General features: G+C 36.2%; 1 protein-coding gene across 4 annotated transcripts in view; it reads left to right on the top strand.

The window, feature by feature from the left end:
• The window catches only part of SLC26A7 (solute carrier family 26 member 7), a 186,029-nt gene that overhangs the window by 108,031 nt on the left and 52,247 nt on the right, over positions 1-25,751 (top strand). For 3 of the 4 annotated variants that reach the window (XM_023222931.2, XM_023222930.2, XM_023222929.2), the window contains 4 exons: positions 14,330-14,482; positions 18,170-18,252; positions 20,401-20,548; positions 22,182-22,295. In XM_023222931.2, the coding sequence (XP_023078699.1) occupies positions 14,330-14,482; positions 18,170-18,252; positions 20,401-20,548; positions 22,182-22,295 (498 nt within the window). The remainder of the gene's footprint in view (positions 1-14,329; positions 14,483-18,169; positions 18,253-20,400; positions 20,549-22,181; positions 22,296-25,751) is intronic. The other variant, XM_023222932.2, reaches the window with a different exon arrangement.

Here is a 25,751-nt window from a genome sequence, read left to right on the forward strand (position 1 = left end):
TACTTTAGCCTAGTCTTGTAGGTCAACACTGTGGGACTTTTTGGAGGTGTTTGTTTTTTTTTCTTGAGACGGAGTCTCGCTTGTCACCAGGCTGGAGTGCAGTGGCACGATCTTGGCTCACTGCAACCTCCGCCTCCTGAGAACCCTGGGAACCCAAGCGATTCTCCTGCCTCAGCCTCCTGAGTAACTGGGACTACCAGTGCGTGCCACCATGCCCAGCTAATTTTTGTAGTTTTAGTAGAGACGGGGTTTCACCATGTTGGCCAGGTGGAGGTCTTTCTTCAAAACTTTACGTTGAAACGGAATCAGATTTGGGCATATTTTTAGACTGCTGGCTTTAAATTCACATTACTCAGTTGATGGAAATTGCTATGCTTTGTGTTGATGGAAAATGAAAAAAAAAAGTTACTCTTGCTTTTCAATATCACAGAGTCCTGTACTGTGAGGCTGTTAGATGGGAATGGTGCTTTGGTTCTTTGCCAAGGTTTCAAATGGATGTTGATATTGCAATGCCAAAAATTCTGGTGATCTGAGTGTTAGATTAAGAAATAAATCTTACATCATGCACAGGTTGCACTGGGATATTGAGAAGTGCGCTTTGGTGTACGTAGGCTGAGAGAATCTGATGATGGCTACACTTGCCCCTGGATCATTTAAGTGTTACATAAAGAAGCAGAGCTGAACTCAGCAAGGATGTAGAGCAGAGGATATCATACAGGCCTTGGCTAGCATGTCAAAGAACCTACAGCAAAATGAGTTGACAATTTGCGTGACTTTTCACTCTTTGACATGCATCCTGCCTCTGAGTTTTCACAATTGTTACATCCTTTTAGAAAGCAATTCAGGCTGATGAGAGATAAAGCACATGTTACTGATATTCTTGGAACATAAATTGGATATCTAGAATATTTAAGACTCTTGCACAATGAGCCAGTCATGATTCCTAATAGTCTCAGGTGGGCTACTCATTTTTGTCAAAAGAATCCAGTTTTAGCCAATCAAAATGTCCATTGATTATTCTTAGGTTGAGGTCTGCAGATTAGGGTCTCTTTATTCTGCCACTATGTGGTTTCTACAGTGTCTTCCTCCCAGGGGATGTCTGATTCTGCACTATTCAGAGAATCTCATTCCCTAGTTGAGTTGGATGAGTATGAACAGCTAATATTTCCATCTCTTTGGTTGCTCTGGGGTGGCAGGTGTCCTTGCCACAAGGAAATATTTTTAGGGAGCAATTTGAATCAGATACAGGTAGGGATTTGTGCTCAGTTCTGCCCTCTTAGATGATAGATAACAGACTTCTCATAGGCTTGAGGGATAAACATGCCATAATGCCTTCCCCTTTTCTACATCTGGCACGAGGAACACACGCCTCGACTACAGCAAAGCTCAGGTGGTTGGACCGCTCTTTCTTTCTAGCTGAAAGTTGTTAAAGAGTTTCCTCAGGCGAGGAGTTCTTCCGGAGTGTTAAACATTACTAAGGCTTTCCCCTAGAACTCTGAATGCCCTTTGAGAATTTCTAGGGTCCGCATATTCAAAGGGAACCTCCAGAATAACTGTCATGACCCTACTATATTGCTAAGAAGAGTGGATATAATTAGGCCTAACTTACCCTTTTATTTAACCTTCCTAAATTCCTTCACAGGTAACTCTTTACTTTTTAAATTCGTTCTTAAAGTTTTATCTCTATATTCATATACTTCTGGTTAAACTATCTTTCTTTTAGTATTATGGCTGGTTCTTAGTAAACTTTAAAGATTACATCAATGCGTTCTTTTTCAGGTATACATTGGGAAAAAAAATTTTTTTTCTCTGAGGTAACTTTTAGCTCTTGTTAGTTTATTAGGGCTCATACAATCAGGTAGACACTGATTTTTTTTTTTTTTTTCCTTAGAAAGAGGCAACAGGGGAAAGAGCTTTAGAATCATAGAAACCAGTCTTCAGACCACAGCTCTAGCCATAACTTGAGCTAATGACCCACTGTCTTTGATTTCCGGTTGTCTTGACTGTTTTGTACACTGATGATACTTATACTTCTTGGAATTCATTTCCAAAATGAAAAGCATTGAACATAGGTATTCATTAAGTGGAAGTCATTATCTTTCTCACTAGTAGTTAATAGTTCAATGTAACAAATTACGGATTTTTTAAGTACCACTTAAGTAATAGATACTAATGCTTTTCTTCTATAGAGGACCCTTAATCAGATTTTTTAAAAAGACTAAATAACAAAACAAACTTATATGTATTTTAATGACTTAAGAATGGCTTGAACATTTATAAAACCTTTAGAAACAAATGTATCTTCGGTTAGTGGGGGTTGATCATTACAATTAAAGAAAAGCTATGTTTTTTAGTTTATTTTTATTTATAAATGTTTTCAACAGTTCTGCTCAAATCTCCCCCAGCAGTTATAAACCCATTTAATAAATTATAAACAGTGTTGCAATATCTTTTTAAAAAAGCAGAAACAATAATGTTATAAGGGTCACTTCTGTCTTGGGATCCTGGCTCAGAAGTTAAATTGTTCTATTCTTGGCTTCCTTTAAATTCAGATATTTGACCAGTAAGTTGGTTCCTTGCACAGATAAGAAGAAAAAGTTTAATTCTTATTTACAAAAAAAAATTTAAATTGAGGAATGATGAAGTATCTTTTTATCAGAAAGGATGTTTTCCTCCAAAAGGCACAATAAAAATTACAAAAATTCCTAGTTTGTATTAGCACATGTGGGTTTCTTTGAGATGGCGCCAGCATCTCAGCCTGCAGCAGCCTCTGATAAATTTGGCAAGGATACTTTCATTGTCATGGCTTTATATGAGCACTGCTCTAAATAATTATGTACAGTTACGTACACTAAACCGAAGAGCAAAAGACAAGCCTGGCAATATATTCAGCTATCCTTCTTGGAAGTTTTTATTTCCTTCCTTAAAAATGGGTAGTTTCAGAACTGGAAAACAGTTTAATTCCCACCCCAACCCCTGAAGTACAAGCAAAGTACTTTTCTAGTTTGTACTGCAAAGACTATAAAGGAGGAACCAAGAACATTAATAAAACGGGATAGAAATGTCAGAAGGAAGTCAGAGCCAATGAAACCTTTTCTTTTATAGAGAATGAGATCACAATTAAATATGTATAAATGGGGTTTATAGGTGGAGAACAAATCTACTTTGTAGACTTAGGCCCTGTGGGATTTCTGAATCAAGAACACGCTTTGATGGTTTGTGAAAGCTCACAGTTTCTCTGCAGATATTGTGACATCTCTATTGTGAATTGCAGGAATGTTCAGTATGCCCTGAAAAATGGACAGAATAAATTAAAGCGGAGAGAAAAAGAATGTTCATCTGTAACTTGATTCAATCAGTGATGCAGGGGATAGAAGATGTGGCAGGTTTAATTTGGATACAAAACAAGTATATGGAAATTTGTAGCCGATGTTACTTTAGGATTCTAAATCAGAGAGCAAATATTTTCGCAACTCCACCATCTTAGGCTAAGCTGTCTCCATCTCTTACAATTCACTGAAAAATGCGTCACCACAAAATTCAGTGCTCAAGTAATTCAAATTAAACTAATTTACAAACAAGAGATGACTGGATGCCACCTGGACCTTGGAATGCCTGGTTGTATGTTTGGTCCAAGTGAGTGTTGTATACTCATGATGTCTTTGGCTATTTAATATACCACACTTCCCTTAGACCACATTTGTTCTGAGACTTATTGTATCCCTTGAAATAATAGCAAATGGATTTATTCCCAGTGTATCATATAGTTATTGATGAGAAATTAGGGTATAATCATGTAAAAAAACTACCAGAGTGTTGGTTTTTCTTCTGTCTTGTGTGTGTGTGTGTGTGTGTGTGTGTGTGTTTGTACTGATAAAAATATAGCCTGTGGTTAATATCCAGTTTAATCTTTTTCTTTTCTCTTTTTTTTTTTTTTTGAGACATAGTCTCACTCTGCCACTGAGGCTGGAGTGCAGTGGTGCCATCTCGGCTCACTGCAACCTTCACCTCCCAGGTTCAAGGGTCCAAACAATTCTTGTGCCTCAGCCTCCGGAGTAGCTGGGATTGCAGATGTGCACAACCATGCCTGGGTAATTTTTGTATTTTTAGTAGAGATGGGGTTTTGCCTTGTAGGCCAGGCTTGTCTTGAACTCCTGGCGTCATGTGATCTGCCCACCTTGGCCTCCCAAAATGCTGGGATTACAGGTATGAGCCACTGTACCCAGCCTATATTTTTCTTGTTTTTCTATTTATGTTCACTACTTTAGAGGGAGGTGGGATTTGAGGGGCTTGATCTTATCAATACCTATTCTAAAATGTTTAATGATATATAATGATATAGGCAAAGTTGATAAGAGACACCACATTCTTATGAACAAGGAGGGCTTGTGCAAACATCAAGTTTTAAAGGATCAGAGTTGGTTTTAGGTGCCCCTGAGCAGGAATTTAGATCTGCTTGGACGTAGGATTCAAATGTAATGATCTTGAAAGCAAGTTGGGGCAGGGAGAGGGCATGCCTGGTTAATCATGACTCAGGTTTAAAGGTTCCAAGGATGTGAAACCTGCCTTAATTGTCCAACAGAATAATCAGAATAATCTGGAGGGACTTTACAAGCTACACATGAGTATGAAGAGATCAACATGCATCCTTGATTAGAGAACCGCTAGAACAGATTTACTCAACAAATTGATCACCTCGCAGGCATTGAGGATACAGTTGACAATAACATTTTTGTTCCCATGGATTTACTCAACAAATTGATCACCTCGCAGGCATTGAGGATACAGTTGACAATAATATTTTTGTTCCCATGGAATTTTATTGAAACACTGAGGAAGGATGCAAAGTATGGAGAGAGGAGACAAACAAATTGGCAAATAAAGTAATCTCAGATAGTGTTAATGAAGGAAACAAGGCGGTGTGACTGAAGGTGGCCAATGTGGTCAAGTGACAGGGTTGGGTCTGCTTAGATAAGATGGCCTGGGAAACCTTTACTGGGGACATGGCTTTTGAATGGAGGCTAGAAGGATGAGAGAGACCCAGCCATAGAATGATTTAAGAGTATTCTACGAAGAAAGAGCAGCAAATGCTAATTCCCTAAGGTAGATACAAGCTTGGGATGTTGGAAAGACAGAATGTGTTTGCTTCTAAGTTTCTTTCCGGTGGAATTTCAGAAATTTTGTGATTCTATTTCATTAACTCCTGAGGTTTGGCTACAAGACCAGACCCTACTCTTGTTTTATATGTGAGAAAAGACCAAGAACTACATGCCAGCTCCATTGTTGAATTTCTGTGTGGCCTTAAGCAATTTAGCTAACCTCTCCAAGTCTTATTTTCCTCATGCACTAAATGGAAATAATAATACTCACCTTGCATTAATTAAGAAATTAAATGAATCACTGTGTATAAGATGGCCAGCATAGAGCCTGAAAGTGTTAATTCCCCTACTCTTCTAGGAAGTGACTAAGTTTAAACAGTTTCCCCATTCCTTCTTCCTGAGTTCCCTCTGTACCACCCTCCATCTGCCTGTGATAGGCAAAAATGTGAAAATTCCTCTCCCTTCAGGAACGGAGGGTGAGGGCACTGTATAGATACAGGTAGGCTTTCACCAAATACGTTTATGTTAAGAAAGGCCATGGTCTGTGTACTAACAGCTTTCAGAATCAACTTGAAAGGCTTATTGCTTCCCTTGTACTAATGTGACTCTGCTGCTGATGTTGAAGGCATAAGGCTGGAGGGTGAGAAGAGCTCATATGCCTGAGAAGCAGCCAGGTGCCATTGAATACCACCACTAAAACCCCAAATCTAAGACTTCATGCTCCACAGTAGTCTCCTCTTCAAAGAGATAGCATCTTCCCTCCATAACCCAAGGGAAAAGGAACCAGCAAGAAGATTTGGAAAAATTCTTTGCTGGACAGAAAAAATCATGAGAGAGGCATTGGTAAAACGTGCACATGTTTGTCTAGGGTTGAGGGGACCTGTGTCAAAATCCTGATTTTGTCACGCACAAGCCAAGTCACCTGGGGCAGGACACTAGTCTTCGGAGCCTTGGTTTCTATTTCTGCAGAATAAATGTGTGGAACTGGTTGATTTTTAAGGTTTTTTTCTGGTCCTGACAAGTGTCTTCTGAACATTTCCTTTGTTAGGCACTTTAGTTTTAATCCTCACCACAAATATTAACTATGCCTAATTGTGCTTTGGTAGATGCTTGTTCAGTTGGCTGTCTCTCTTAACAGTACTGATCACTTGGTAATTATTATTGAAAACTTTCTGTTTTGTTTCTTTTTGTGTTTTAGAATACTTCTACCTCAGCTAACATGAAAAGAGGGGAATTTGCTAGGGTCTATCTGTGATTCTAAGAACAAAAGCTTGGCATCCCCTCTGCCCTCTGTATTAGCTTGCTAGGGCTGCCACAATAAACTGTCATAGACGAGGTCACTTAAACAACGTAAATTTAATTTCTCCCAGTTCTGGAGGCTGGAGATTCACAATCCATGTGCTGGCAGGACTGGTTTCTTTTGAGGCCTCCCCGCTTGGCTTGCAAATGGCCTCCTTCTTGCTGCTTCCTCACATGGTGAAATCCCTGGGCATGCACAGCCCCTGTGTCTGTGTGTCCTGATTCTTAGGAGGATGACAATCATATTGGATTAGGGCCCACCCTAATGGCTTCCTTTTAACTTGATTACTTCTTTAGAGACCCTGTCTCCAAATAGAGTCACATTCTGAAGTACTGGGGGTTAGGATTTGAACATATGAATATTGAGGGAATGCAAGTCAGCCCATAATACTCTCTTTGAGTTGTCTCAGAAGTGAGCAGCATTAGATTTGGTGCTGGCGTCTTGTGGCTACTGTAACTTGTTATCACAAATCTGGTGGTTTAACAAAAAAAATTTATTCCCACATTTCTGGAAGACAGTTCAAAATCAAGGTCTCATCTGGTCCATGCTCCCTCTGGAGATTCTAGGGGAGAATCCATCCTTACCTTTTCAGCTTCTGCTGGCTCCTGGCATTCCTTGGCTTGTGGCTGCATCATGCCAACTTCTGCCTCTGTCTTCACACGGCCTTCCCCACTGTTTGTTCTTCTCTCCTGTCTCTACAAAGATACTGATCATGGGATTTAGGGCCAACCCAGGTAATTGTAGGTGCTCTCATCTTGCTATCGATCCTTTACTTAATTACATCTGCAAAGACCTTATTTTTCCAAATAAGGTCACAGTCACAGGCACTGGAGTTTAGAATGTAGACTTTTTTTTTTTTTTTTTTGGCGGGGTGTGGGGGGCTACAATTCACTCACTACAGTAACCCAACCATGTATGGTGAGGAGGTTTTATGTTTTTGCTTGTTTTTTGTTTGTTTTTTTTTAAATTAGAATGAGACTGAAGTTATCCGTGTGATGTAATCAGTAAATAAAATTAACACCACCTTTCAAAGCTATTTCAGGGCTGTGACTACCACTCAGTGCTCTGTGTTGTGAGATGAGGCTTCTGATAGAAGTACCATCTAAATGGATAGATTATTAATAAATTTTACTCAATATAGGACTTTACAGTAGATAAAATGAGTAAAATAGTTTATTCAGTGGTCCTACTGTTGTCTTATTTTAATATACACTCCTTTTGAGACATAGAAAACAGTTCGTATTTTTAGACACCTATCTATATACTGATTATGCCAAATGCACTTTCAAACCAAAGTTTGCACATGTGTTAGCTGGCATATATGGATGTTACCATCGTTTCTGAAGATAGTTCTGGTTTTGTGGTTGATGACTGACTCAAAGTCATATATTGGGAATTAAGAATTGTAGATTGCAGATTAGTAGTGTATATCTACTATTAAAATAGTGTGCTGATAGATTTACTACAGTGTGCTAATTTTGCTAATGCTCTGTTGTTTCTCTAGTCAAACAGAAACTTATTTATCACAGATCTTTAGTGCCAAGATAGTGCAGGAATGATAAACAATGCTACTAAAGGGTTATGTGTTGTTTTTCGCATAGAAATATTTATTCAAATAATCTTTTTGGTCCCTTATGGATAATTCAAAAATGTATTCATCGTTACTAGTGAAGAATTATTATCAGTAATATCATTATGCTCTAAAAATATTTAAATCCTTTTTTCTCATGTACATTTTATTACAGCAAAACCTAGACCAACCAGAATGCCGAGGAAAAGAATGTTTTGATTAATAGAATTTTCTGGTTAATAAAGTATTGAGCAGGGAGTTTGTGTAATTTTTAATACTTGTTAGTATTTTCTAAATATATAAGATCTTTCTATTTGTATTACGAAATTTAACAGAGTGGATAAACTTTGTATTTTTTTTTTTTTTTTTTTTTTTTTTACTGCATAGGTATTTCTTTACAGTGCCTTGTTTAGAAATTTATGACAGTCGTGCAATGAGAATTCAATGTCTGTGGCCCCAGGGAGACCTTTATTTATCTTTTCTTAGCTAAATACTGAATATAAACTTTTTCAGCCTTGATGTTGCTTCATTTTTATAAAATTAAAATTTGACTATATCAAAGATGGATTACTTAAAATTACTGCAATGGTAGCTTGAATATTTGGCTCAACGTCTTGCACATAACAGAATCCCAATAAACAAGTTGAATAAATGAATACTTCATAACTGCAAATACCCCTAATATGATGTAATCCAAGTATTGGTAGTGAGAAGAGTCTGGATCTTTTGTCTTCTTGTTATTCTATTTATTCAAGGTAAAATCTATGCCTGTTTAAAGACTTATTGTTACTATTACTATGCTAGACCCAAGTATTCATTCATTAAACAATATTTATTGAGTATCCACTTTTTTCTGAGACACCATTCTAGAAGTTGAGAATCCATCAGTGAAAAAAAAAGCTTATAAGGTAAAGCAAATTAGATAAAACACATTATATAAATATATTTATATGTGTGTGTATGTGTGTGTGTAAATGTCTATGAAGTACTTTAGAAAAAAGCCTCACCTCTAAAGAAAATAATGAGAAGCAATACATGTGCTGTGGGTAGGTGATTTACCTCAAGATGGATTGTTTATGCATATTGATATTTTTTCATTTTATATCATTATATTAAATGGTAAATTTAAACAACCAATATTACAGTCTCAGAATGAGCTGAACTTTCAATATGTAATGAACTAATATTACAGTTTTATTAAACTGACTGGGCAGTTCTGGTTAGATAGCTTACTTATTTATCCATACAGATATAAATATTATCTTTGCTTCTCTGCGATCTGGGGAGAAAATGCTGATCCTCAATAGGAATTTTTATCTACTGGAGCTTTGTGCATGATAGTGTATTCAGATGACTGGATTTATTCCAGAAATTAGAAATTTAATGTGTGCTTAGGATGCCTGGAACTCTATTAAATGAGCATATGTAAATAGGTGTGTGTGCGTGTGTGCATGTCTACCCTTAGCCCCATTCCTATCTCTTTTTCCATATGCCACCCATCTATCATGAGCCTGTTTTAGCTTGTGATTCTCTCTGTCGGTCCACATGACAGTCATTAGAATGACACTCCTCACTAGCCTCCTTTCCTATTGTGTTCTTCATGCTGGTTGTAATGAGCTATCCACCCCCGTGCTGTTCTGGAGCATCTTGTGAGATGTGCTTTGCTTGATGAGCCGTAGTTTAATCCAGACAGACAATAAAAACCCTGGGGGGGGTTTCTCATTCCATTCATTCTGGGGTGGTCATTTTTATTACTGCAAACACATGTTCTCAAAATGCACACTACAGCAAATTTGGTATGGCTTGGAAGTTTTGCATATTTCTACTCTTTCTTATACAGACAGTGTCATGGAATACTTTTAATACCCTATAAAGCAGCAGAAAAAATATTCTCTAAATGCTTTAAAATACTTGGAAAATACTTGGATATTTGTCTTCTTCTTGACAAATCGTCTAAATAATATTCTCGATTTTATCCTCAAATCATGAAAAAGCATCAGAAAGCATTTGGACAATTTGTTTTTTGATATCATCTCTGTGCCCATTCCCTGTAGAATATTTCTCATTTTAGATTTTTATCCTGGGATTGATTGAGTAGTGGGCCACTTTAAGAAATGAACCCTGTTCCTTCTGTAGAAATCCTGTGAACAGTTATCATCCACAACATAGAGACAGAGAGGAAAAATGTCATCTGCATCTAAGATAATGATGATATTGTAGTACCTACTTTTCTTTTCAAGTAGCATGGAATAAAATAGAATTATGTGAAAAAGATAATAAGTAAAGCTTCCTGACCCCTAATGTGTTTATTAATGTATCTGATTACATAACTAGTGGGTTTTTGTTATTGTCCCTTTAACCATATGAATAAAAGGGGGTCTGGATAGCCTGCATTATCCTAATTCTTTTCACCCAGTAAGGCTCCACTTAATTTAGTACATTTTCTTTATCCTAATTCTATTATCCTAATTCTTTTCAGCCAGTGAGGCTCCATTTAATTGAGTACCTTTTCTTTGCTCAAAAGAGTTAACATGTTAATGATAAAATTGAATATGCAGAATTCAGGCTCAACCTGATGCACCACCTTTATACCAGGAGCTTTTGATCCTTGGGCCAGATGGGCTGAGTTTTTTGATGAGGAAACCTACTAAGCAGAATTTTATGATATTCTAAGGAATATAGTCCATATAAATTCTTTTAACCCATTATCTATATTATGTTTTGACTCAACATTTTGAGTTGTGGTCAAATTATATTTAATATGCTAAATAGAAAGGACAAAGAATACAAAAAAGTTAGGTTACTATAAGAATAACCTGTGTGCCAGAATAAAACTAATCTTTATCACCTGAAACTAGACTTGACCAATTCACTGTGGACAAATAGAAATGAAGTTACAAAAACCGGATTCAGCATGTTCAAGAGAAGGAGAAGTTAAGAGACATTTTGAAAATAAGCATATAAGGACAATTTAAAACCCTAAAGCTATCGAAGTGATATATTTTCATAAGAGAAAACATGGAAGATACAAATAAGCTCTTATGCAGAGCTGTTAACATTCCAGATACATTCATACGTATTTAGAAGCATGAAATTTTATTTCATCAAAAGTATTATCTATATTAGCTTTCTAGGGCTTTCAAAACAAATATCACAGACTGGGTGGTTTAAACAACAGAACGTTATTTCTTACAGTCCTGGAGACTGTGATCGAGAAGTCTAGATCAAGATGATGGCAATTTTGGTCTCTTCTTAAGGCCTCTCCCCTTGGCTTGTAGATGGTGGCCTTCTCCTTGTGCCCTGACATGGTATTTCCTCTGTACAAGGTTCATGTCTGTGTTCTAACCTCTTCTCATAAGGATACCAGTCATTTTGGATTAGTGCCCACCCATATGACCTCATTTTACCTTAATCACCTCTTTAAAGGCCCTATTTGCAGTATAGTCACATTCTGAGGCACTGGGGGTTGGGACTTCAACATATGAACTTGGAGGGGGCCACACAACTGAGCCCATAACAATGTCAAACCGTGCACATGTATTTGAAACTTTTCTTTTCCCACTTAGCATTATAACAGGAAGGTCTTTCCATGTCAATAAATATACATTTTGTCTAAAATAATGAATTTAATGGATGTAGACTATTATATGTATACATGTAACCTAGAGAATTCAACCAGTTCTCTTTTGTTTTACTCTTTAAATGGTTTCCATTTTCAGTGCTGTTTTAAACAATATTTCAGTGAATATCTTTGTAACAAGGTCTTTTCACATGAGCTTAATTATGTTCATAGCTTAATGTTTTGAAGTAGAATTGCTAAGGCAAACAATAGAGTAGTTCAAAAGTGTTTATTTTTTCAGCTTTATTAAGATATAATTGACTGATAAAAATTGTATATGTTCAAAATGTACAATGTGATGTTTTGATATATGTATACATTGTGAAATGATTTCCACACTCAAGCTAATCAACATGTGTATTGCCTTCAAAGGCTTTCTATACATGTTATCAAATCACCAAAGGATTGCAACAATTTATACTCACAAGCGCATGTAAAAGAGTTCCCATTTCTTCCCCCAGATTACACATTTATATTATTATTATTGAAGCATCATTAATAATTTGATAAAAGAAAAAATGCTTTCTTATTGTTTGAATTTACAGTTCTTTGATTACTAGTGTGATGGAGCTCTTTGTTCATATGTTTATTGACCATTTATATTTCTTTTGTTATCTGTTTAGGTCCTCTGCTAATTTTAAAATCTTTATTTTCTATGACATCAGGTTTTACATTTAACCTCTTTTAATCTAGAATTTATTTTATTCTGCTTAGTTTTTGTTCAAACATGATATATTGGATAATCTTTAATGTTGGATAATGCAACTATTTTGTGTTTCTGGGTTTTTATTGTTTTAAAATTTTTCATATATATATATATACACACATATATGTTATATGTTTTTAAGTTAGAGACCCTATCTCTCTCTATATATTTATTTAATATATATATTTAATTAATATGTATTTAATATATATTTAATTAATATGTATTTATATATATATTTAATACACACACACACACACACACATATTTAAGCTAGAGACGGGACCTCCTTCTGTTGCCCAGGCTGGAATGTAGTGGTGCAATCATAGCTCACAGTAACTTAGAACTCCTGGGCTCAAGGGATTCCCCCCGCTGCAGCAGGCTCTTGGGTAGCTAGGACTACAGGGGCATGCCACCACACCCAACTAATTTTTTAAATTTTTCATAGGGAAAGAGTCTTGCTATATTGCCCAGGCTGATTTCAAACTCCTGGCTTCAAGCAATCCTCCTGTCTCAGCTTCCCACAGTGCTGGGTGGTGAACTACTGCACCCAGCTTTTTCTTATATATTTTGTTATTAGTATCATGTTTTGACTTATTATAAATATACTTTTATGTTTGTTAGTATAAACCCATAAATATTTTCTTGCAACATTTTCTAATATAGTCTGTGCATTTAATATTCTGTATGAATTTAAGAACCACTATGTTAAATTTCCAGACAACAAAATTCCAGTTGTGTTTCCTTATATCAAACATTCATGTAGAGGATAGATTGTATTTGGCTGGTTATTATTATTCAGCACCTAATTTAGGGTTCCTTAAAATCTCACCCTATCTTTTTCATGCTAGTAGATTAGATACTTACATAACTATCAATAACATTCTCAGTTGTTGGACAAAGAGTTATTGGCACTTAATGGAAACATAGCCTTTGATTTTAAAAAGGGCTTTAATATTGTTCTTTTGATTGATTTTACTCTTACATTGATCCTACCTTTTCTGCCACATCAGATCATCCCAAATTACCAAGATTGTGTGTTTGATGTTAATGTATTATACTTTCTTCCTAGTTTCAGGCAAATTCTGTGATGTAGGTATAACTTCAAGCAGGGCTACACACTTTTAAAGACAAATAGTTGTATTGATATCTTGACCATACTTTTCGGGAAGTCATGCACCCCTCCCCTCACATTCTACGCCTAAGTTTTACAAATATGCCCTTTAGGCAGAATATTTTCCATCAGGTTTCTTCCTCTTACTCCCTCTATCATCTATAACCTGGCCAATTCCCATTTATCTTCTTTGAGAAGGCCCCCCCACCCCACCACCACTCAAAACCCTAAGTCATGTATTTCAGGTGCCCTTTCCATGTCCATAGCACTGTATGCATTAATTTGTTGTTTTACTTAGCAATTCCTACACTAGACCATGAGCTCTGTGAATATTGAAGCAATGTCTAAATTTTTTACTATGTAGACCTCGCAGTGGGCATGGTGCTTGGTATAAAGTAAGTGGCAATAAACAAGTAAGTTAATGCTGAATGACTGAGAACATGTTAATATTTTACATGAAGCCAAATATCTGATGTCAGTTGAATGCCAGCTCTTAACTCTTTTGTGTGTGAACTATATGTGTGCTTATTTGCTTCTGGGGTTTGAGGAGGGCCCCAAAGTTGGGGAACCCATGGTTCACTGACTGCTGTTAATGATGAATCTGCATATAAATAATGAGTTAAACATCTCTGCCCCTCGAAGTGTCAGGGATGAAGCCAGAAGAGTCATTCTCTTTAGCAGTGTTCTTATGTAGGAAGGTGCAAACCCTGAGTTTGATGAAAGAATCAAGGGTACAGAAATTTTGTAGATGCAAATAAATATATAGCATTAGCACTGACTACCCTCCTACCTATACCTTTCCTCTCCCTAGCCATTAAGATAGTTTTATAAAACATCATTGAGTATATTGGGGGTCATATTTTCATGTTAGTATATTATAGGTGACCCTGAATTTTGTTAATTTTTTTCTCATTACTGTAGATTTATGCATATGTTTTTGAAAACATCAAGTCTGTGCGACTGGAAGCATTGCTTTTATCCTTGCTGAGCATCGTGGTCCTTGTTCTTGTTAAAGAGCTGAATGAACAGTTTAAAAGGAAAATTAAAGTTGTTCTTCCTGTTGATTTAGTTTTGGTAAGTATATAATGAACATTTAGCTTTTTGCCACACAAAGTTTGCCAGTTCTTGGGGAGATCTGCAGATGCTTACTATATTGTCTACAGTAACCCTCAGCTAATCCTGTCTCTCATTAAAGCAGGGCTAATTTGCGTGGCTATAGAGTAATGTAAGAACAGGAAACATTTTGAGTCAATAATTTAAAAAAGAAGGCACACATGTTTTTAATTTATACAACATTTCTTGTATGCTTATAATTTTGTATATAAATAAGAGAACATATAGCTTAAAATCTTAAATAAGGAGGTACTTATAAGGGTGAGACTCAAAATGTCTCTGGCATGTTCTTCTGTAAATTAATAAAATATGATATCATTTCCTATTTATATGGCACCTATGAAATATGTATAGAAATATTATCAATTGATAAATGTTCATTCATGATTGAAAGGTTTTTGTTAGTTACCTAATTTTGCTTCATTGAAAGGATGCTCATGATTTTCATTGGCCAAAGCTAGTTCTCTAAAATATTTTTTTGTTGTACCTGAAAAAGCAATACATTACGTTTTGCTCCTAAGGCTTGTGGCATTAGAAAATATATTTTGAAATTTCAAGAACCTCTAATGGGAACTCTTAACTATGCAAAGCATTAAGTTGAAAATAAAATCTTAGCATATAACCACAGTCTACTAACTTACTATCAGTTGGCTTTAGTATTTTAATGATCTTTGAGTTATACATGTATATGATAAATGTGGTCTGAATAACTTCATCTATTAAAATATTCCTTCTAATTGTTGAAATTATGTAGGTTTATGTACAATTATAAGGCTAGCACATTGGAAATAGACTCTGAAGGCTATGACTCATTTCTACACAACTAACACAAAATGCTTCTCTCCATAACTAGGCCATGTATTATCCTATACTCTTGATAATTTGTTGAGATCTATACGACATATGTGATTTATATAATATGTATATGCATGTATTTCAAATAAGTCATAAAAATACAGAGTACTATGATTATTAGTTTTCACAGCAACAACTGTGAAACATACCATCTTATCTCGAAGTCCTGTAGATATTAAGAAATGCTCATTATATCTTGGGAAGCTATATTGCATAAGTTTCATAAAACCAAAAATTGAAAATAACCTTAGGGAGGAAGGCTGTTAAGCTGGTAGTAAAACAGTTGCTTATTCTCTGCAAAACCAGTTACAATTATTCTTACAATAAGATTAAAGGTATTCCTTATATACGTGTTATCCCTAACATTTCTAAGACCCAAGGCAAAAGTACCAATGCAAGCCCCAATACTTGTAAGTTACAGATCAAAATGTTAAATATAACAGATTCTGTTTTCTTATGTTGACAAATATCCCTTAGTGGTGACTTTGAAAGCCGGGTTAGAACAGAGAATTTTCCTAGTCATTTATATTCTGCCAGTATGGGGCAGAGTGGGGAGACCCAGCCTCTTGGTCTGCTCCCTCTCTTCACTTTCCAGCTCTATCCCACCTGCCAGGGGATTCATATGTATATGTGTGGACACCTCTGTCCTCACGTCCAGGCTCCAAACACATCGCCACTCCATCACCACTACGACTGTCTCTTTGCCAACTTTCTTGAGCCACCCTGGGAGGATGAACTTCCAGAAGGTGCCCTGCAAGCAGGCAGAAGGCCATTTGGGCAGGGAATGATAGATTCTTGAGTATCCAGATTGTGTTTCAGAAAGAAGGGTACAGGTTTGAGTTGGGCACAAACTCCCTACTCCCACAGAGCTCCCTTCTTGTGGGAAAGTCTACAGTTGGAAGAAATCAGATTAGAACCCTTGGAAGCAGGGGTCCCCAGCTTCTGGGCCATGGACTGGTACCAGTTCATGGACTGTTAGGAACCTGGCCACACAGCAGAAGAACATGACCGCCTGAGCTCCGCCTCCTGTCAGATCAGTGGCAGCATTAGATTCTCAGAGGAACACAAACCCTGTTGTGAACTGTGCATGTGAGAGATCTAGGCTGCATGCTCCTTATGAGAACCTAGTGCCTGATAATCTGAGGTGGGAACAGCTTCATCATCCCCAAACCATCTCCTACCTCCTCTCCCAACCTTGTTCATGAAGAAATTGTCTTGCACAAAAAGGATGGGGACTGCTGCTCTAAAGCACTAGTCACACCTGGGGTGCAATCCCCTCTTGCCCAGGTCTAAGGGCAGTATTGGCCTTATACACGCATACTGAATTAATATTGAAGACGGACCAATTACTCAACTGATAAGGAAAGTTTAATTTTGGTAAAGAAATACAGCGAGGAATAAAACACTGTCTGAAAGGCTAATTCAGTAGATAGAGCACTTAATTTTAATATTAACTGTGTATCAAACACCCTGTATACTTCCATTTTCAATAAGAATCCAGTATCTGGTAGCTATGGCATATTTTCTTTACAACTCTCATTATTTTCTGACCTAGAATAGATGTTTCATGATGATTATGAGCAATTATAATTTATTAATTGGCATAGGAATTTTTAAATATGTTAATATGTCTGATTCTAAACTAATAGCCTGAATCTTTAGCTATTACTAGCTTCTTTAGAAAATGCTACTATTGTATCACAATATTTATAAAGTTTAACAATATCACCTTTATGGTTTTGTTGCTTTTTATCTTTTTCTTTAAGTCTTCAGGGTGTTTTGCTTTTTAAGCCTATTTTATGTTTTAAAAACCTCTGCAAATTCAGCTAAATATCATCACAGAGAACAGAACAACAGGAATAGGGAAAAAACCTACAAAATTATATTATTGGGCATTGATTATTAGATATTCCTTATTTTGCTAGTGTGAATTTGTTATACTTTTTTTCTGGCCATGTATATTGTAAATTTGTACTTTAAGTGAATTACTGATATGTCTCTTTTACAAGACGAATTACTCCAAACTGATACCATAATCATGTGAAATTTTTAATATCTATTAAAATTATCAGAAAAATGAAAATCGATGGAAAACAGTAGGATGCAGTGGCTGGTGAACTGGGCTTTGATATGCATATTAAAGATGATTATGGGTACAGGCAGGGAACATGTAACCTTTCTTAGCATATGTCAGTAACAGAAGGATAGGGTATCTGAAACTCCATAGGGGTCATTTTAAAAGCATTGAGCCCAGCAGGCTGTGAAGCAGCATGTTTCACTATAGGAAATCATAAAAGCTAAAAATTTAAAAATATTCAAGGAGACTGTAAATCATCATTGATTGCTAACATGGATTAGGAATGTTAATGCAATATCTCAAACTCTTGAAAGGCTGCTGTCATGGAGAGAAAACGTGCTGTCTTACGAAGCATCCCTTCATATCATGGGAGGCAAGTATTTAGGTTGGATTGTGCTGTCTTCATGCACACACACACACTCCTGTATCCTGTAGTTTTTCCCCTTCAAAATTGGACATAATTAGGTTGACAAGGGTAAGATATTAGAAAAGCCATACGATTGGGATGTCATCTAATTTGGAGACTGTCAGTGCTCTCAAAACTGAGTGACTTCTTGACTTTTAATATTTTGTTTATTTTTAAAAGTCTGTGCAACTGCTAGATTATTCTTGATGTTTATGTGACATGATAACAATATTTACTTTTAAAAATTGTTTGAAGGTGTTTGAGAGGTCATTAATGTATATTTTTTCTTTTTGCAAATGGAACCACACAGATTATTGCTGCATCATTTGCTTGTTATTGCACCAATATGGAAAACACATATGGATTAGAAGTAGTTGGTCGTATTCCACAAGGGTAATGTAGTCTTTTTTTTTAAAAAAAAATATTATTTGTTTGTTTGTTTATTTTTGATGGAGAGAGGGACAGGGAGTGGGTGGGTATGAATATTTCATTTCTTAATTCTAATTAATTTCTATTACAAAATGATAGAAACACACACTTCATGTGTCGAGAAAGAGTAACTTCCTAGACTTCACCTATTACTAAGGATGTTACTTCAGCATTACTTCAGGTAAAAGGTGTGGGAAATATTTGCAAATATATTATTAACAAAATAGAGGGCATTGACTTTGCAAATTAGTTATGATCTGGGATTTAGTCAGCCCTATGTCTTCCCCACCACACATATTCTATGACTATTTTCATTTCAGTTAAATCATAGTAAAAGTAGACAATCATCATCTGAAATAGCAAACCCTAGGCCTGGGTAGTATATAATTGTGAAATAGTGGAAGTGGAGAAGAAGGAGTAGTTCCTTAGCTGGCTTTAGCCTTCCTCTCGCCACTAAGAAGGAGTTTAACAAAAGAGATGTTCACCCTAAATGAGCAAAAGGTTGTACCACATATGGGCTGAAAGAAAATGAAAATATATGAGGGAAGGAGGACAGTATCTTGTGGGTTATTCCCTTTGAATGGACTGCATTACATGTACACTGATAATTATGAATTTGGGGCAAAGTTACAATTGTTGAATCCTATAAATTTTTATCTTCCAAATTTTGGTTTCTAATTACATGAAAATGGAGAAACAGTAGAAAAATTCTCAGGAATTAAAAAGGGAATGTTAAAAATCCTGTCTCTAGCACATATAGACATAGGCTAATGTTGATTATATGAATCAAATTGAATTTTCTCGAAGATTCCTGCTTTTCTACCTTTGAAAGTCAATTTGTTATTCCTTTATGCCATTTTGTTGTTATTAATAATTAGGCTCACTCAGTCTTCATGAAACTAAGTTATTTTACTTTGAAATGATTTTGTATAGCATAATAACCTGTAATGATACAAATCAAGTTGTCTTAATGGTAAACTTAAGTCGGTGGGTTAAAATTAAAAAAAGTCATGCCTCTCCTCCATCACCTCTAATTCTCCTTTATTTTGAGTGACCTTTCCAGACCCTTCTGCTAAAGGAATTATAACAAGAACATGGCTTTGAACAGAAGTCGAGCTGAGATTGCATTCCAGCTCGGCCATTCACCTTGTGATATTAGATAACTATTACCTAACCTTTCTCAAAATGTTTTCTCCTCCATACAGTGGGTATAATGATGCTTGGTTTGGAGGTTGTTGGGAGAATTAAGTAAAATAGGTATTATGAAAGGGCCAAGCATTCTACTTACATACCGGGTATTAAAAATCAACATGAATTCTCTTCCAGTTTTCTTCCACTATTGCCTAAGGGATTTATTTATTTATTTATTTATTTATTTATTTATTTGGTAAGTCTCCCAAGGAATTATCAGGGATAAATAAATAATGATAATTTGGCTCAAGCAGTTTTCAAAAGACAATTAGACAAGAGCTGGGTATTATTTGAGAAAAATATTTTAAACAGTTCTTTGAAATGGAAAAACAACTATGCTCCTATATTTTGAAACAGAGGGTTAGTTAAATGGAGCCTTTATACATATTTTTCTTAATGGATGTAAGGCATAGTTAAGTGTACTGTGAAAGGATTGAGTTAAAAACATAGTTAAGATAATGAACTCAATGGCAAATTTAGGGATTAACTCAAGAATTGTAGCTCACAGTAAACCAGTGTTTGCATACAGCACTGTAGTATTCAAGGGAGAAAATACAGTCTTCAACACCAGCCAAATAAATTTTGGAAAGGTTCGAATGAAAGAATGCTCCAGATTTGCTTTTGTTCTGATACAGGAAATTTCTGTAGAGTCAGAATTTCTGTGGTGTAATCTGAATTCCCTGGGCGTAAATGCCAGTTAAATGCATGGAGCTGTCCCTGTGGTGTTCCTTGTAATTTTGCTTTTCTGCTAAATAATGTTGAAAACAAAGGGCTTCTAAGGGCAAGGCTGTTTGGTTTTCTCATGGGTATTTCACTTAGTCTATGTAAACTTCAGAGTCATTACCACAGTTAAATTCATTGCAAGTTGTTACAGAAATTACATGAAGTTTGATGACTTCAATATGGTCCTTCTTTCCACAGAATTCCTTCACCTAGAGCTCCCCCGATGAACATCCTTTCTGCTGTAATCACTGAAGCTTTTGGAGTGGCACTTGTAGGCTATGTGGCCTCACTGGCTCTTGCTCAAGGATCTGCCAAAAAATTCAAATATTCAATTGATGACAACCAGGTGGAGTGTGCCCCCAGCCCCTCTCCACTCCAGTTGTGTCACTGCACTGTGCACTCCCAGATCCTAAAAATGTTGAACTTATGAAAAATAAAACTTTCCTAACTGTATAGCAAGAGTGGGTTGAAGAAAACAAAAGAAAAATATCAAAATCATTCATAGGAAGCTAAAAACCTGGCATTGATGGTTCATAATACCTTTCATTTTTGTTAAAATAAAAGGCATCATGATGTTCTTTTTGATTTGTTTTTAGGAGAGAATCCAAACAGATTTATTATTGCATGCTAATGTTTAATAATTATGGATTTCTAAGTACAAATAACACTAGTATTACTTTTAGTAAAAAAACCTAAAGAATGTGAGGGTCTATTCTTAGAATACCAAGGGATGTAGATTACACTGATCATATTTCTGAAAATATATTTGCCCATGTCCTGTTTCAAGTCCTGTCATGGTGGGTCTACAGAGAAGTTGCAGTGTGGTGGTTTATGAATATCGAGCTACCTGTGTGTAAATCTCATTTTCACACTATGTGACCTTAATCTTCTCTGTGCACCAATTTTCTCATCTTTACAAAAGTAGATTTATTCATTCCACAGATATATGTTGAACCTAATATATAGCAGGCACTGGTCTAGATACAAAGGATACAATGGTGAGCAACGCAGACCATGTCTTTCTTTTACTCGAAACCTTCCAGTGGCTTCCGGTCACACTCAGAGTAAGAGCCTCTCTCATGGTTTACAAGGCTCTACATAACCTGTGAATACTCATTTCCTCTTTGGTTTCATACCCTTTTATACTCTGTGCTAGCAACACCACCTTGTTTCTCCTTGAACCCACTAGTCATGCTTCTGCCTACGGATATTTACACTTGCTCTTCCCTTTTCTGGGAATTCTGTTCTCTCCAATACCTGCTTAGCTCCTCCATTTATTTATTTATTTTAAATTTTTCTTTTCTAGAGATAAGGCTCACTCTGTTGACCAGGCTGGAGTGAGTGGCATGATCATGGCTCACGGCGACCTCAACCTCCTGGGCTCAAGTCGTTCTCCCACCTTAGCCTCCCCAGTAGTTGAGACTTCAGGCATGCACCACCATGCCTGGCAACTTTTTTTTTTTTTTTCATTTTTAAAACCTGGGGCCTTGCTATGTTGCTCAGGCTGGTCTCAAACTTCCAACCTCAAGAGATCATCCTGCCTCAGCCTCCCAAAGTGCTGGGATCGTAGGCATGAGCTGCCGTGCTCAGCCAAATGCCTCTTTTAGGCAAGGGAAGCCAAGAATGAATAATTGGTTTAGCATTGTGAAGGTCATTTGTGAAATGATGAGAAGAAACACCTGACTGAGGTGACTTAAAGATGGAGGAGAAATTGATGACAGAGAGCATTACAAAAAATAGTATTTCCCTATAAGGTTGTTATGAGGATTAAAAGACTAAAGTGCTTGAGAACAATTACTTGCTCATTGTAAGCACCCAATAAATGTTAGCTATTTGTATTGTAATTTTTGAATCCCAACTGGTGGGGAGAACAAAATCTGAATACAAACAAGCTTCATTATGTGACAAATTGTGCCTGCAGTCTCTAAAAGTTGATTATGATTAAGATATTTTATATTCTCTCATTATGAATCTTGCAGGAATTTTTGGCCCATGGCCTCAGCAATATAGTTTCTTCATTTTTCTTCTGCATACCAAGTGCTGCTGCCATGGGAAGGACTGCTGGCCTGTACAGCACAGGAGCAAAGACACAGGTAACTGAATTGTTCCGCAGGGACAAAGTTCTGCTAGGCCTTTACTCCCATTCTAGGAGAGTGGCAAGAGCTAGCTTCTCTTTAAAGCCCTGAAACTATTTTCAGTAATTTAATTTTTTTCTAAGTTGTTTTAAGAAAGTCCTTCTCTCTCTCATCTCTTTCCTATAAATGACACTTCCGAAAGCTAAGGATTCAACAAGCAAACTAAAAAATTCTGTACAGATTGCAGCTTTGTGGTTAGCAACCTTTGAGGCCAAAGCTCCCTCTAGTGGTGCCTCTCTCTTTCTTTCTTTCTAATCTAAATGGTTAACATGACGTTTTCCCATTTTTAACTTCCTTTAAATAAATAAAATAGATTCTATGAAAAAGAAATCAGTCATTGACACTGAAATTTCTGTCTATAGAGTTGTACAGGTATTTAAATGTATAATAAAATATCAGCACATATTTTAGGTTAAATAATTATTATATTTTTTAGGAACTCAAAATCAATTTGACATGTATTGAGAGCCTGTGATATACCAGGCATTCTGCTGGGTACTGGTAAGATGATGATGATGATGATGATAATGGTGATGATGACAATCCTAGTGATGAAGATGATGCTATTGATGATGATGATGGCAGTGGTGGAAAAGATATTGAGTTGTGAGCCAGGCATTGGCTGTCATATTTTTGTTATAAATGAACTTGTTTAATCTTATGAAAAATTAAACCTGTAATGATTTAGTAACCTTAAGAAGGAGGTGTAATTATTATCCTCAGTTTCTACATGAGAATGTTGAGGAAAAGAAGGTTAAAGTAACCTACCCAGGTCATAGAGGTAGTAAATGACAGAGCTGAGATTGGAACCCAGATAGATTTGCTCCAAAACTTGTGTCCTTAGCCACTATTTCTTATAAGAAAAATAATGAATATCTTAGTGTAAAAAATTAACATTAACAACTAACCATTATTAAAAATTTATGTTTAAGATAGGAATCAGATGAGAACCTTTAAAACATTATTTGTGCCATTTCAGACATTCATTGGGAATCTTCCATATTGAATACTTTTTTAGGTTGTAGAATAATTAATTTTGAAAAGTATGTAGTTTTTGACTTTGTGGGCAAGTGATCAGCAGATATTAAAATATCTTTAATTCTTGTGCAAAGTCACTTCACTAGTGGTGGGGCCAGGGTACAAGCCCAGGTTCTGGAGTCCAACACTGAACCACTCACTGTGTTTACTGAGCCTGACTATGAAGAGAGAAACATAATACATTCACTGTGGTAAGAAACCAGGAATAAATAACTATAGAATCCAGCAGGCACAATAACTCACACCGGTGATCCCAACACTGGGATTAAATTAAATCTTTAAAGATTTAAATTAAAATATAGCATAACACCAACTAATAAAACTCGTATCAGTGTATCATAGAGTACATGAAAGGAAGCAGTAACCAATGCTGAATGTATTGTAATTTGACAAATAATTGCCACAACTCATAAGCTAAGAAGTAAAATCCTCATTCAACCTTGGTTTATATGGCACAAATAATCTGATGGATTTTTACACAACTAGGATTTTCAAGTGTAGGGTCATCTTTTGTAGTGGTGTAAATGTTTTTGCAAACTATACTCTCAAATTTTTGTGATCTAAATTTGAAGGTTTAATATGCAGTGAACTTAAATATTATTCCCCACTCTGATGACTCTTCTATCTGTAAAATCCTAGGTTCCTATAGCAGTTTTTTTTTTTTTTTTTTTGGCAGAGTCTTGCTCTGTTGCCCAGGCTGGAGTGCAGTGGCACCGCTACAGCTCACTGTAGCCTCAAACTCGTGGGCTGAAGTGATCCTTTCGCCTCAGTATCCAGAGTAGCTGGAATAACAGGCATGCACCACCACACTTGCGTATTTTTTTTCTTCAATTTTTAGTACAGATAAGGGTCTTGCTTTGTTGACCAGGCTTATTTTGAACTCCTGGCTTTGAGAAATCCTCCAACCTCAGACTCCCAGTGTTGGGATTACCGGTGTGAGTTATTGTGCCGGCTGGATTCTATAGTAATTTCTTCCTGGTTTCTTACCAGAGTGAATGTGTTATGTTTCTCTCTTCATAGTCAGGCTCAATAAACACAGTGAGTGGTTTGGCGTTAGGCTCCGGAGCCTGGGCTTGTACCTTGGCCCCACCACTAGTGAAGTGACTTTGCACAAGTAACTTGACCTCTCTGGCATAAGTAGACTTGGTTGTTAAAGTAGAATTACTGCAACAACTAAAGGAGTAAATAATGCTTATTTAGCGCAAGGCTTGAACACTAAATGTCCTTAAAATGTTAACAGTGATTATTGATTTTATTATTAGTATTTAAAAAATAATTAAGTATGTTTAGAACTTTTTCTTAACATTTAATATTAAAACATCCTGGTATGGTCGAGACGCAATGAGACGGTTTTCTAGTCCAAGTTGCCCCTTCACGGTGCGGCAGGATCTCGAACAGGTTAACATACTCATTTATCACGTGGGCAGAGAAGGTTGAAATAGAATCTTCGAAGTGTTTCCACTTTGAATGTGTTCCATAACTGGGGTTTCCTTAGGCATTTCCCTGCTTTTCTAATTATTATTTTAGTAATAATCAAACTATGTGACTCATCTTTGTAATCTTTAATATTGTGTGTCCGAAAGAGAATAATTTGAGAAAGCTTTATGCTTATTTTAAATTTGGGATTTTTTTTTTTTTTTACTTGAGTTGGGTGTACATATGTTTGATTAATATGGTTGGGATAAAGCAGCGCCCCTTCTCTTCTCTGTTCTGGAGGCCACACGTTTGAATGACTAGTACAACAGAACGTTTCTAAGCACTTTTTATTTAATAGGAATTTATTTTTCTGCTTGGTATTCTATTCATCAGACTTCAAAAGAAATGAAAGATATCTGACAAAACACTAGTCCAGGAAGACAAAGCTCAGTGGCAGAATATTTTCATGCTCCTCTGCTTGTTGAGATGGTCACTAATCTTTTCTACAGCTCCCATTAAATTGCACAGGGAAAGAATCTGATTTAATGTGCATACTCAAATTGAAGATGCTTTCCCATGGTAGTCATTTCAGACCTTTAACATTGCAAGTGTTAAGTTTATGTGGGTAAAACTGATAACTGACATGGTTCCGAGAAAGCACTATGCAAGCCAAGCCTTAAAAGTTTTGTTCTAAATAGGCTATTTGTGAAAGCAATTTTCTATGTAACATGACTTCACAGAAGAACCCCTTAAATGGCTCTGACTCTCTTGGGGACTAGATTTATATCCCGTAAATTGACATAGATGACAAACAATCTCAATTTTTAGGCTAATGACAACCAATCAAAGGATCAGTGATAATCATCTTACACTTGTTAATGAATTTACCAACTGACTTTTACTCAGAAACATTTCTGGTATTTCTGTAGAAATGGTATTTCTGTGGAAAGTTATCTTTAC

The sequence above is a fragment of the Piliocolobus tephrosceles genome, chromosome 7, assembly GCF_002776525.5.
Source record: "Piliocolobus tephrosceles isolate RC106 chromosome 7, ASM277652v3, whole genome shotgun sequence".
Lineage (NCBI taxonomy): Eukaryota > Metazoa > Chordata > Mammalia > Primates > Cercopithecidae > Piliocolobus > Piliocolobus tephrosceles.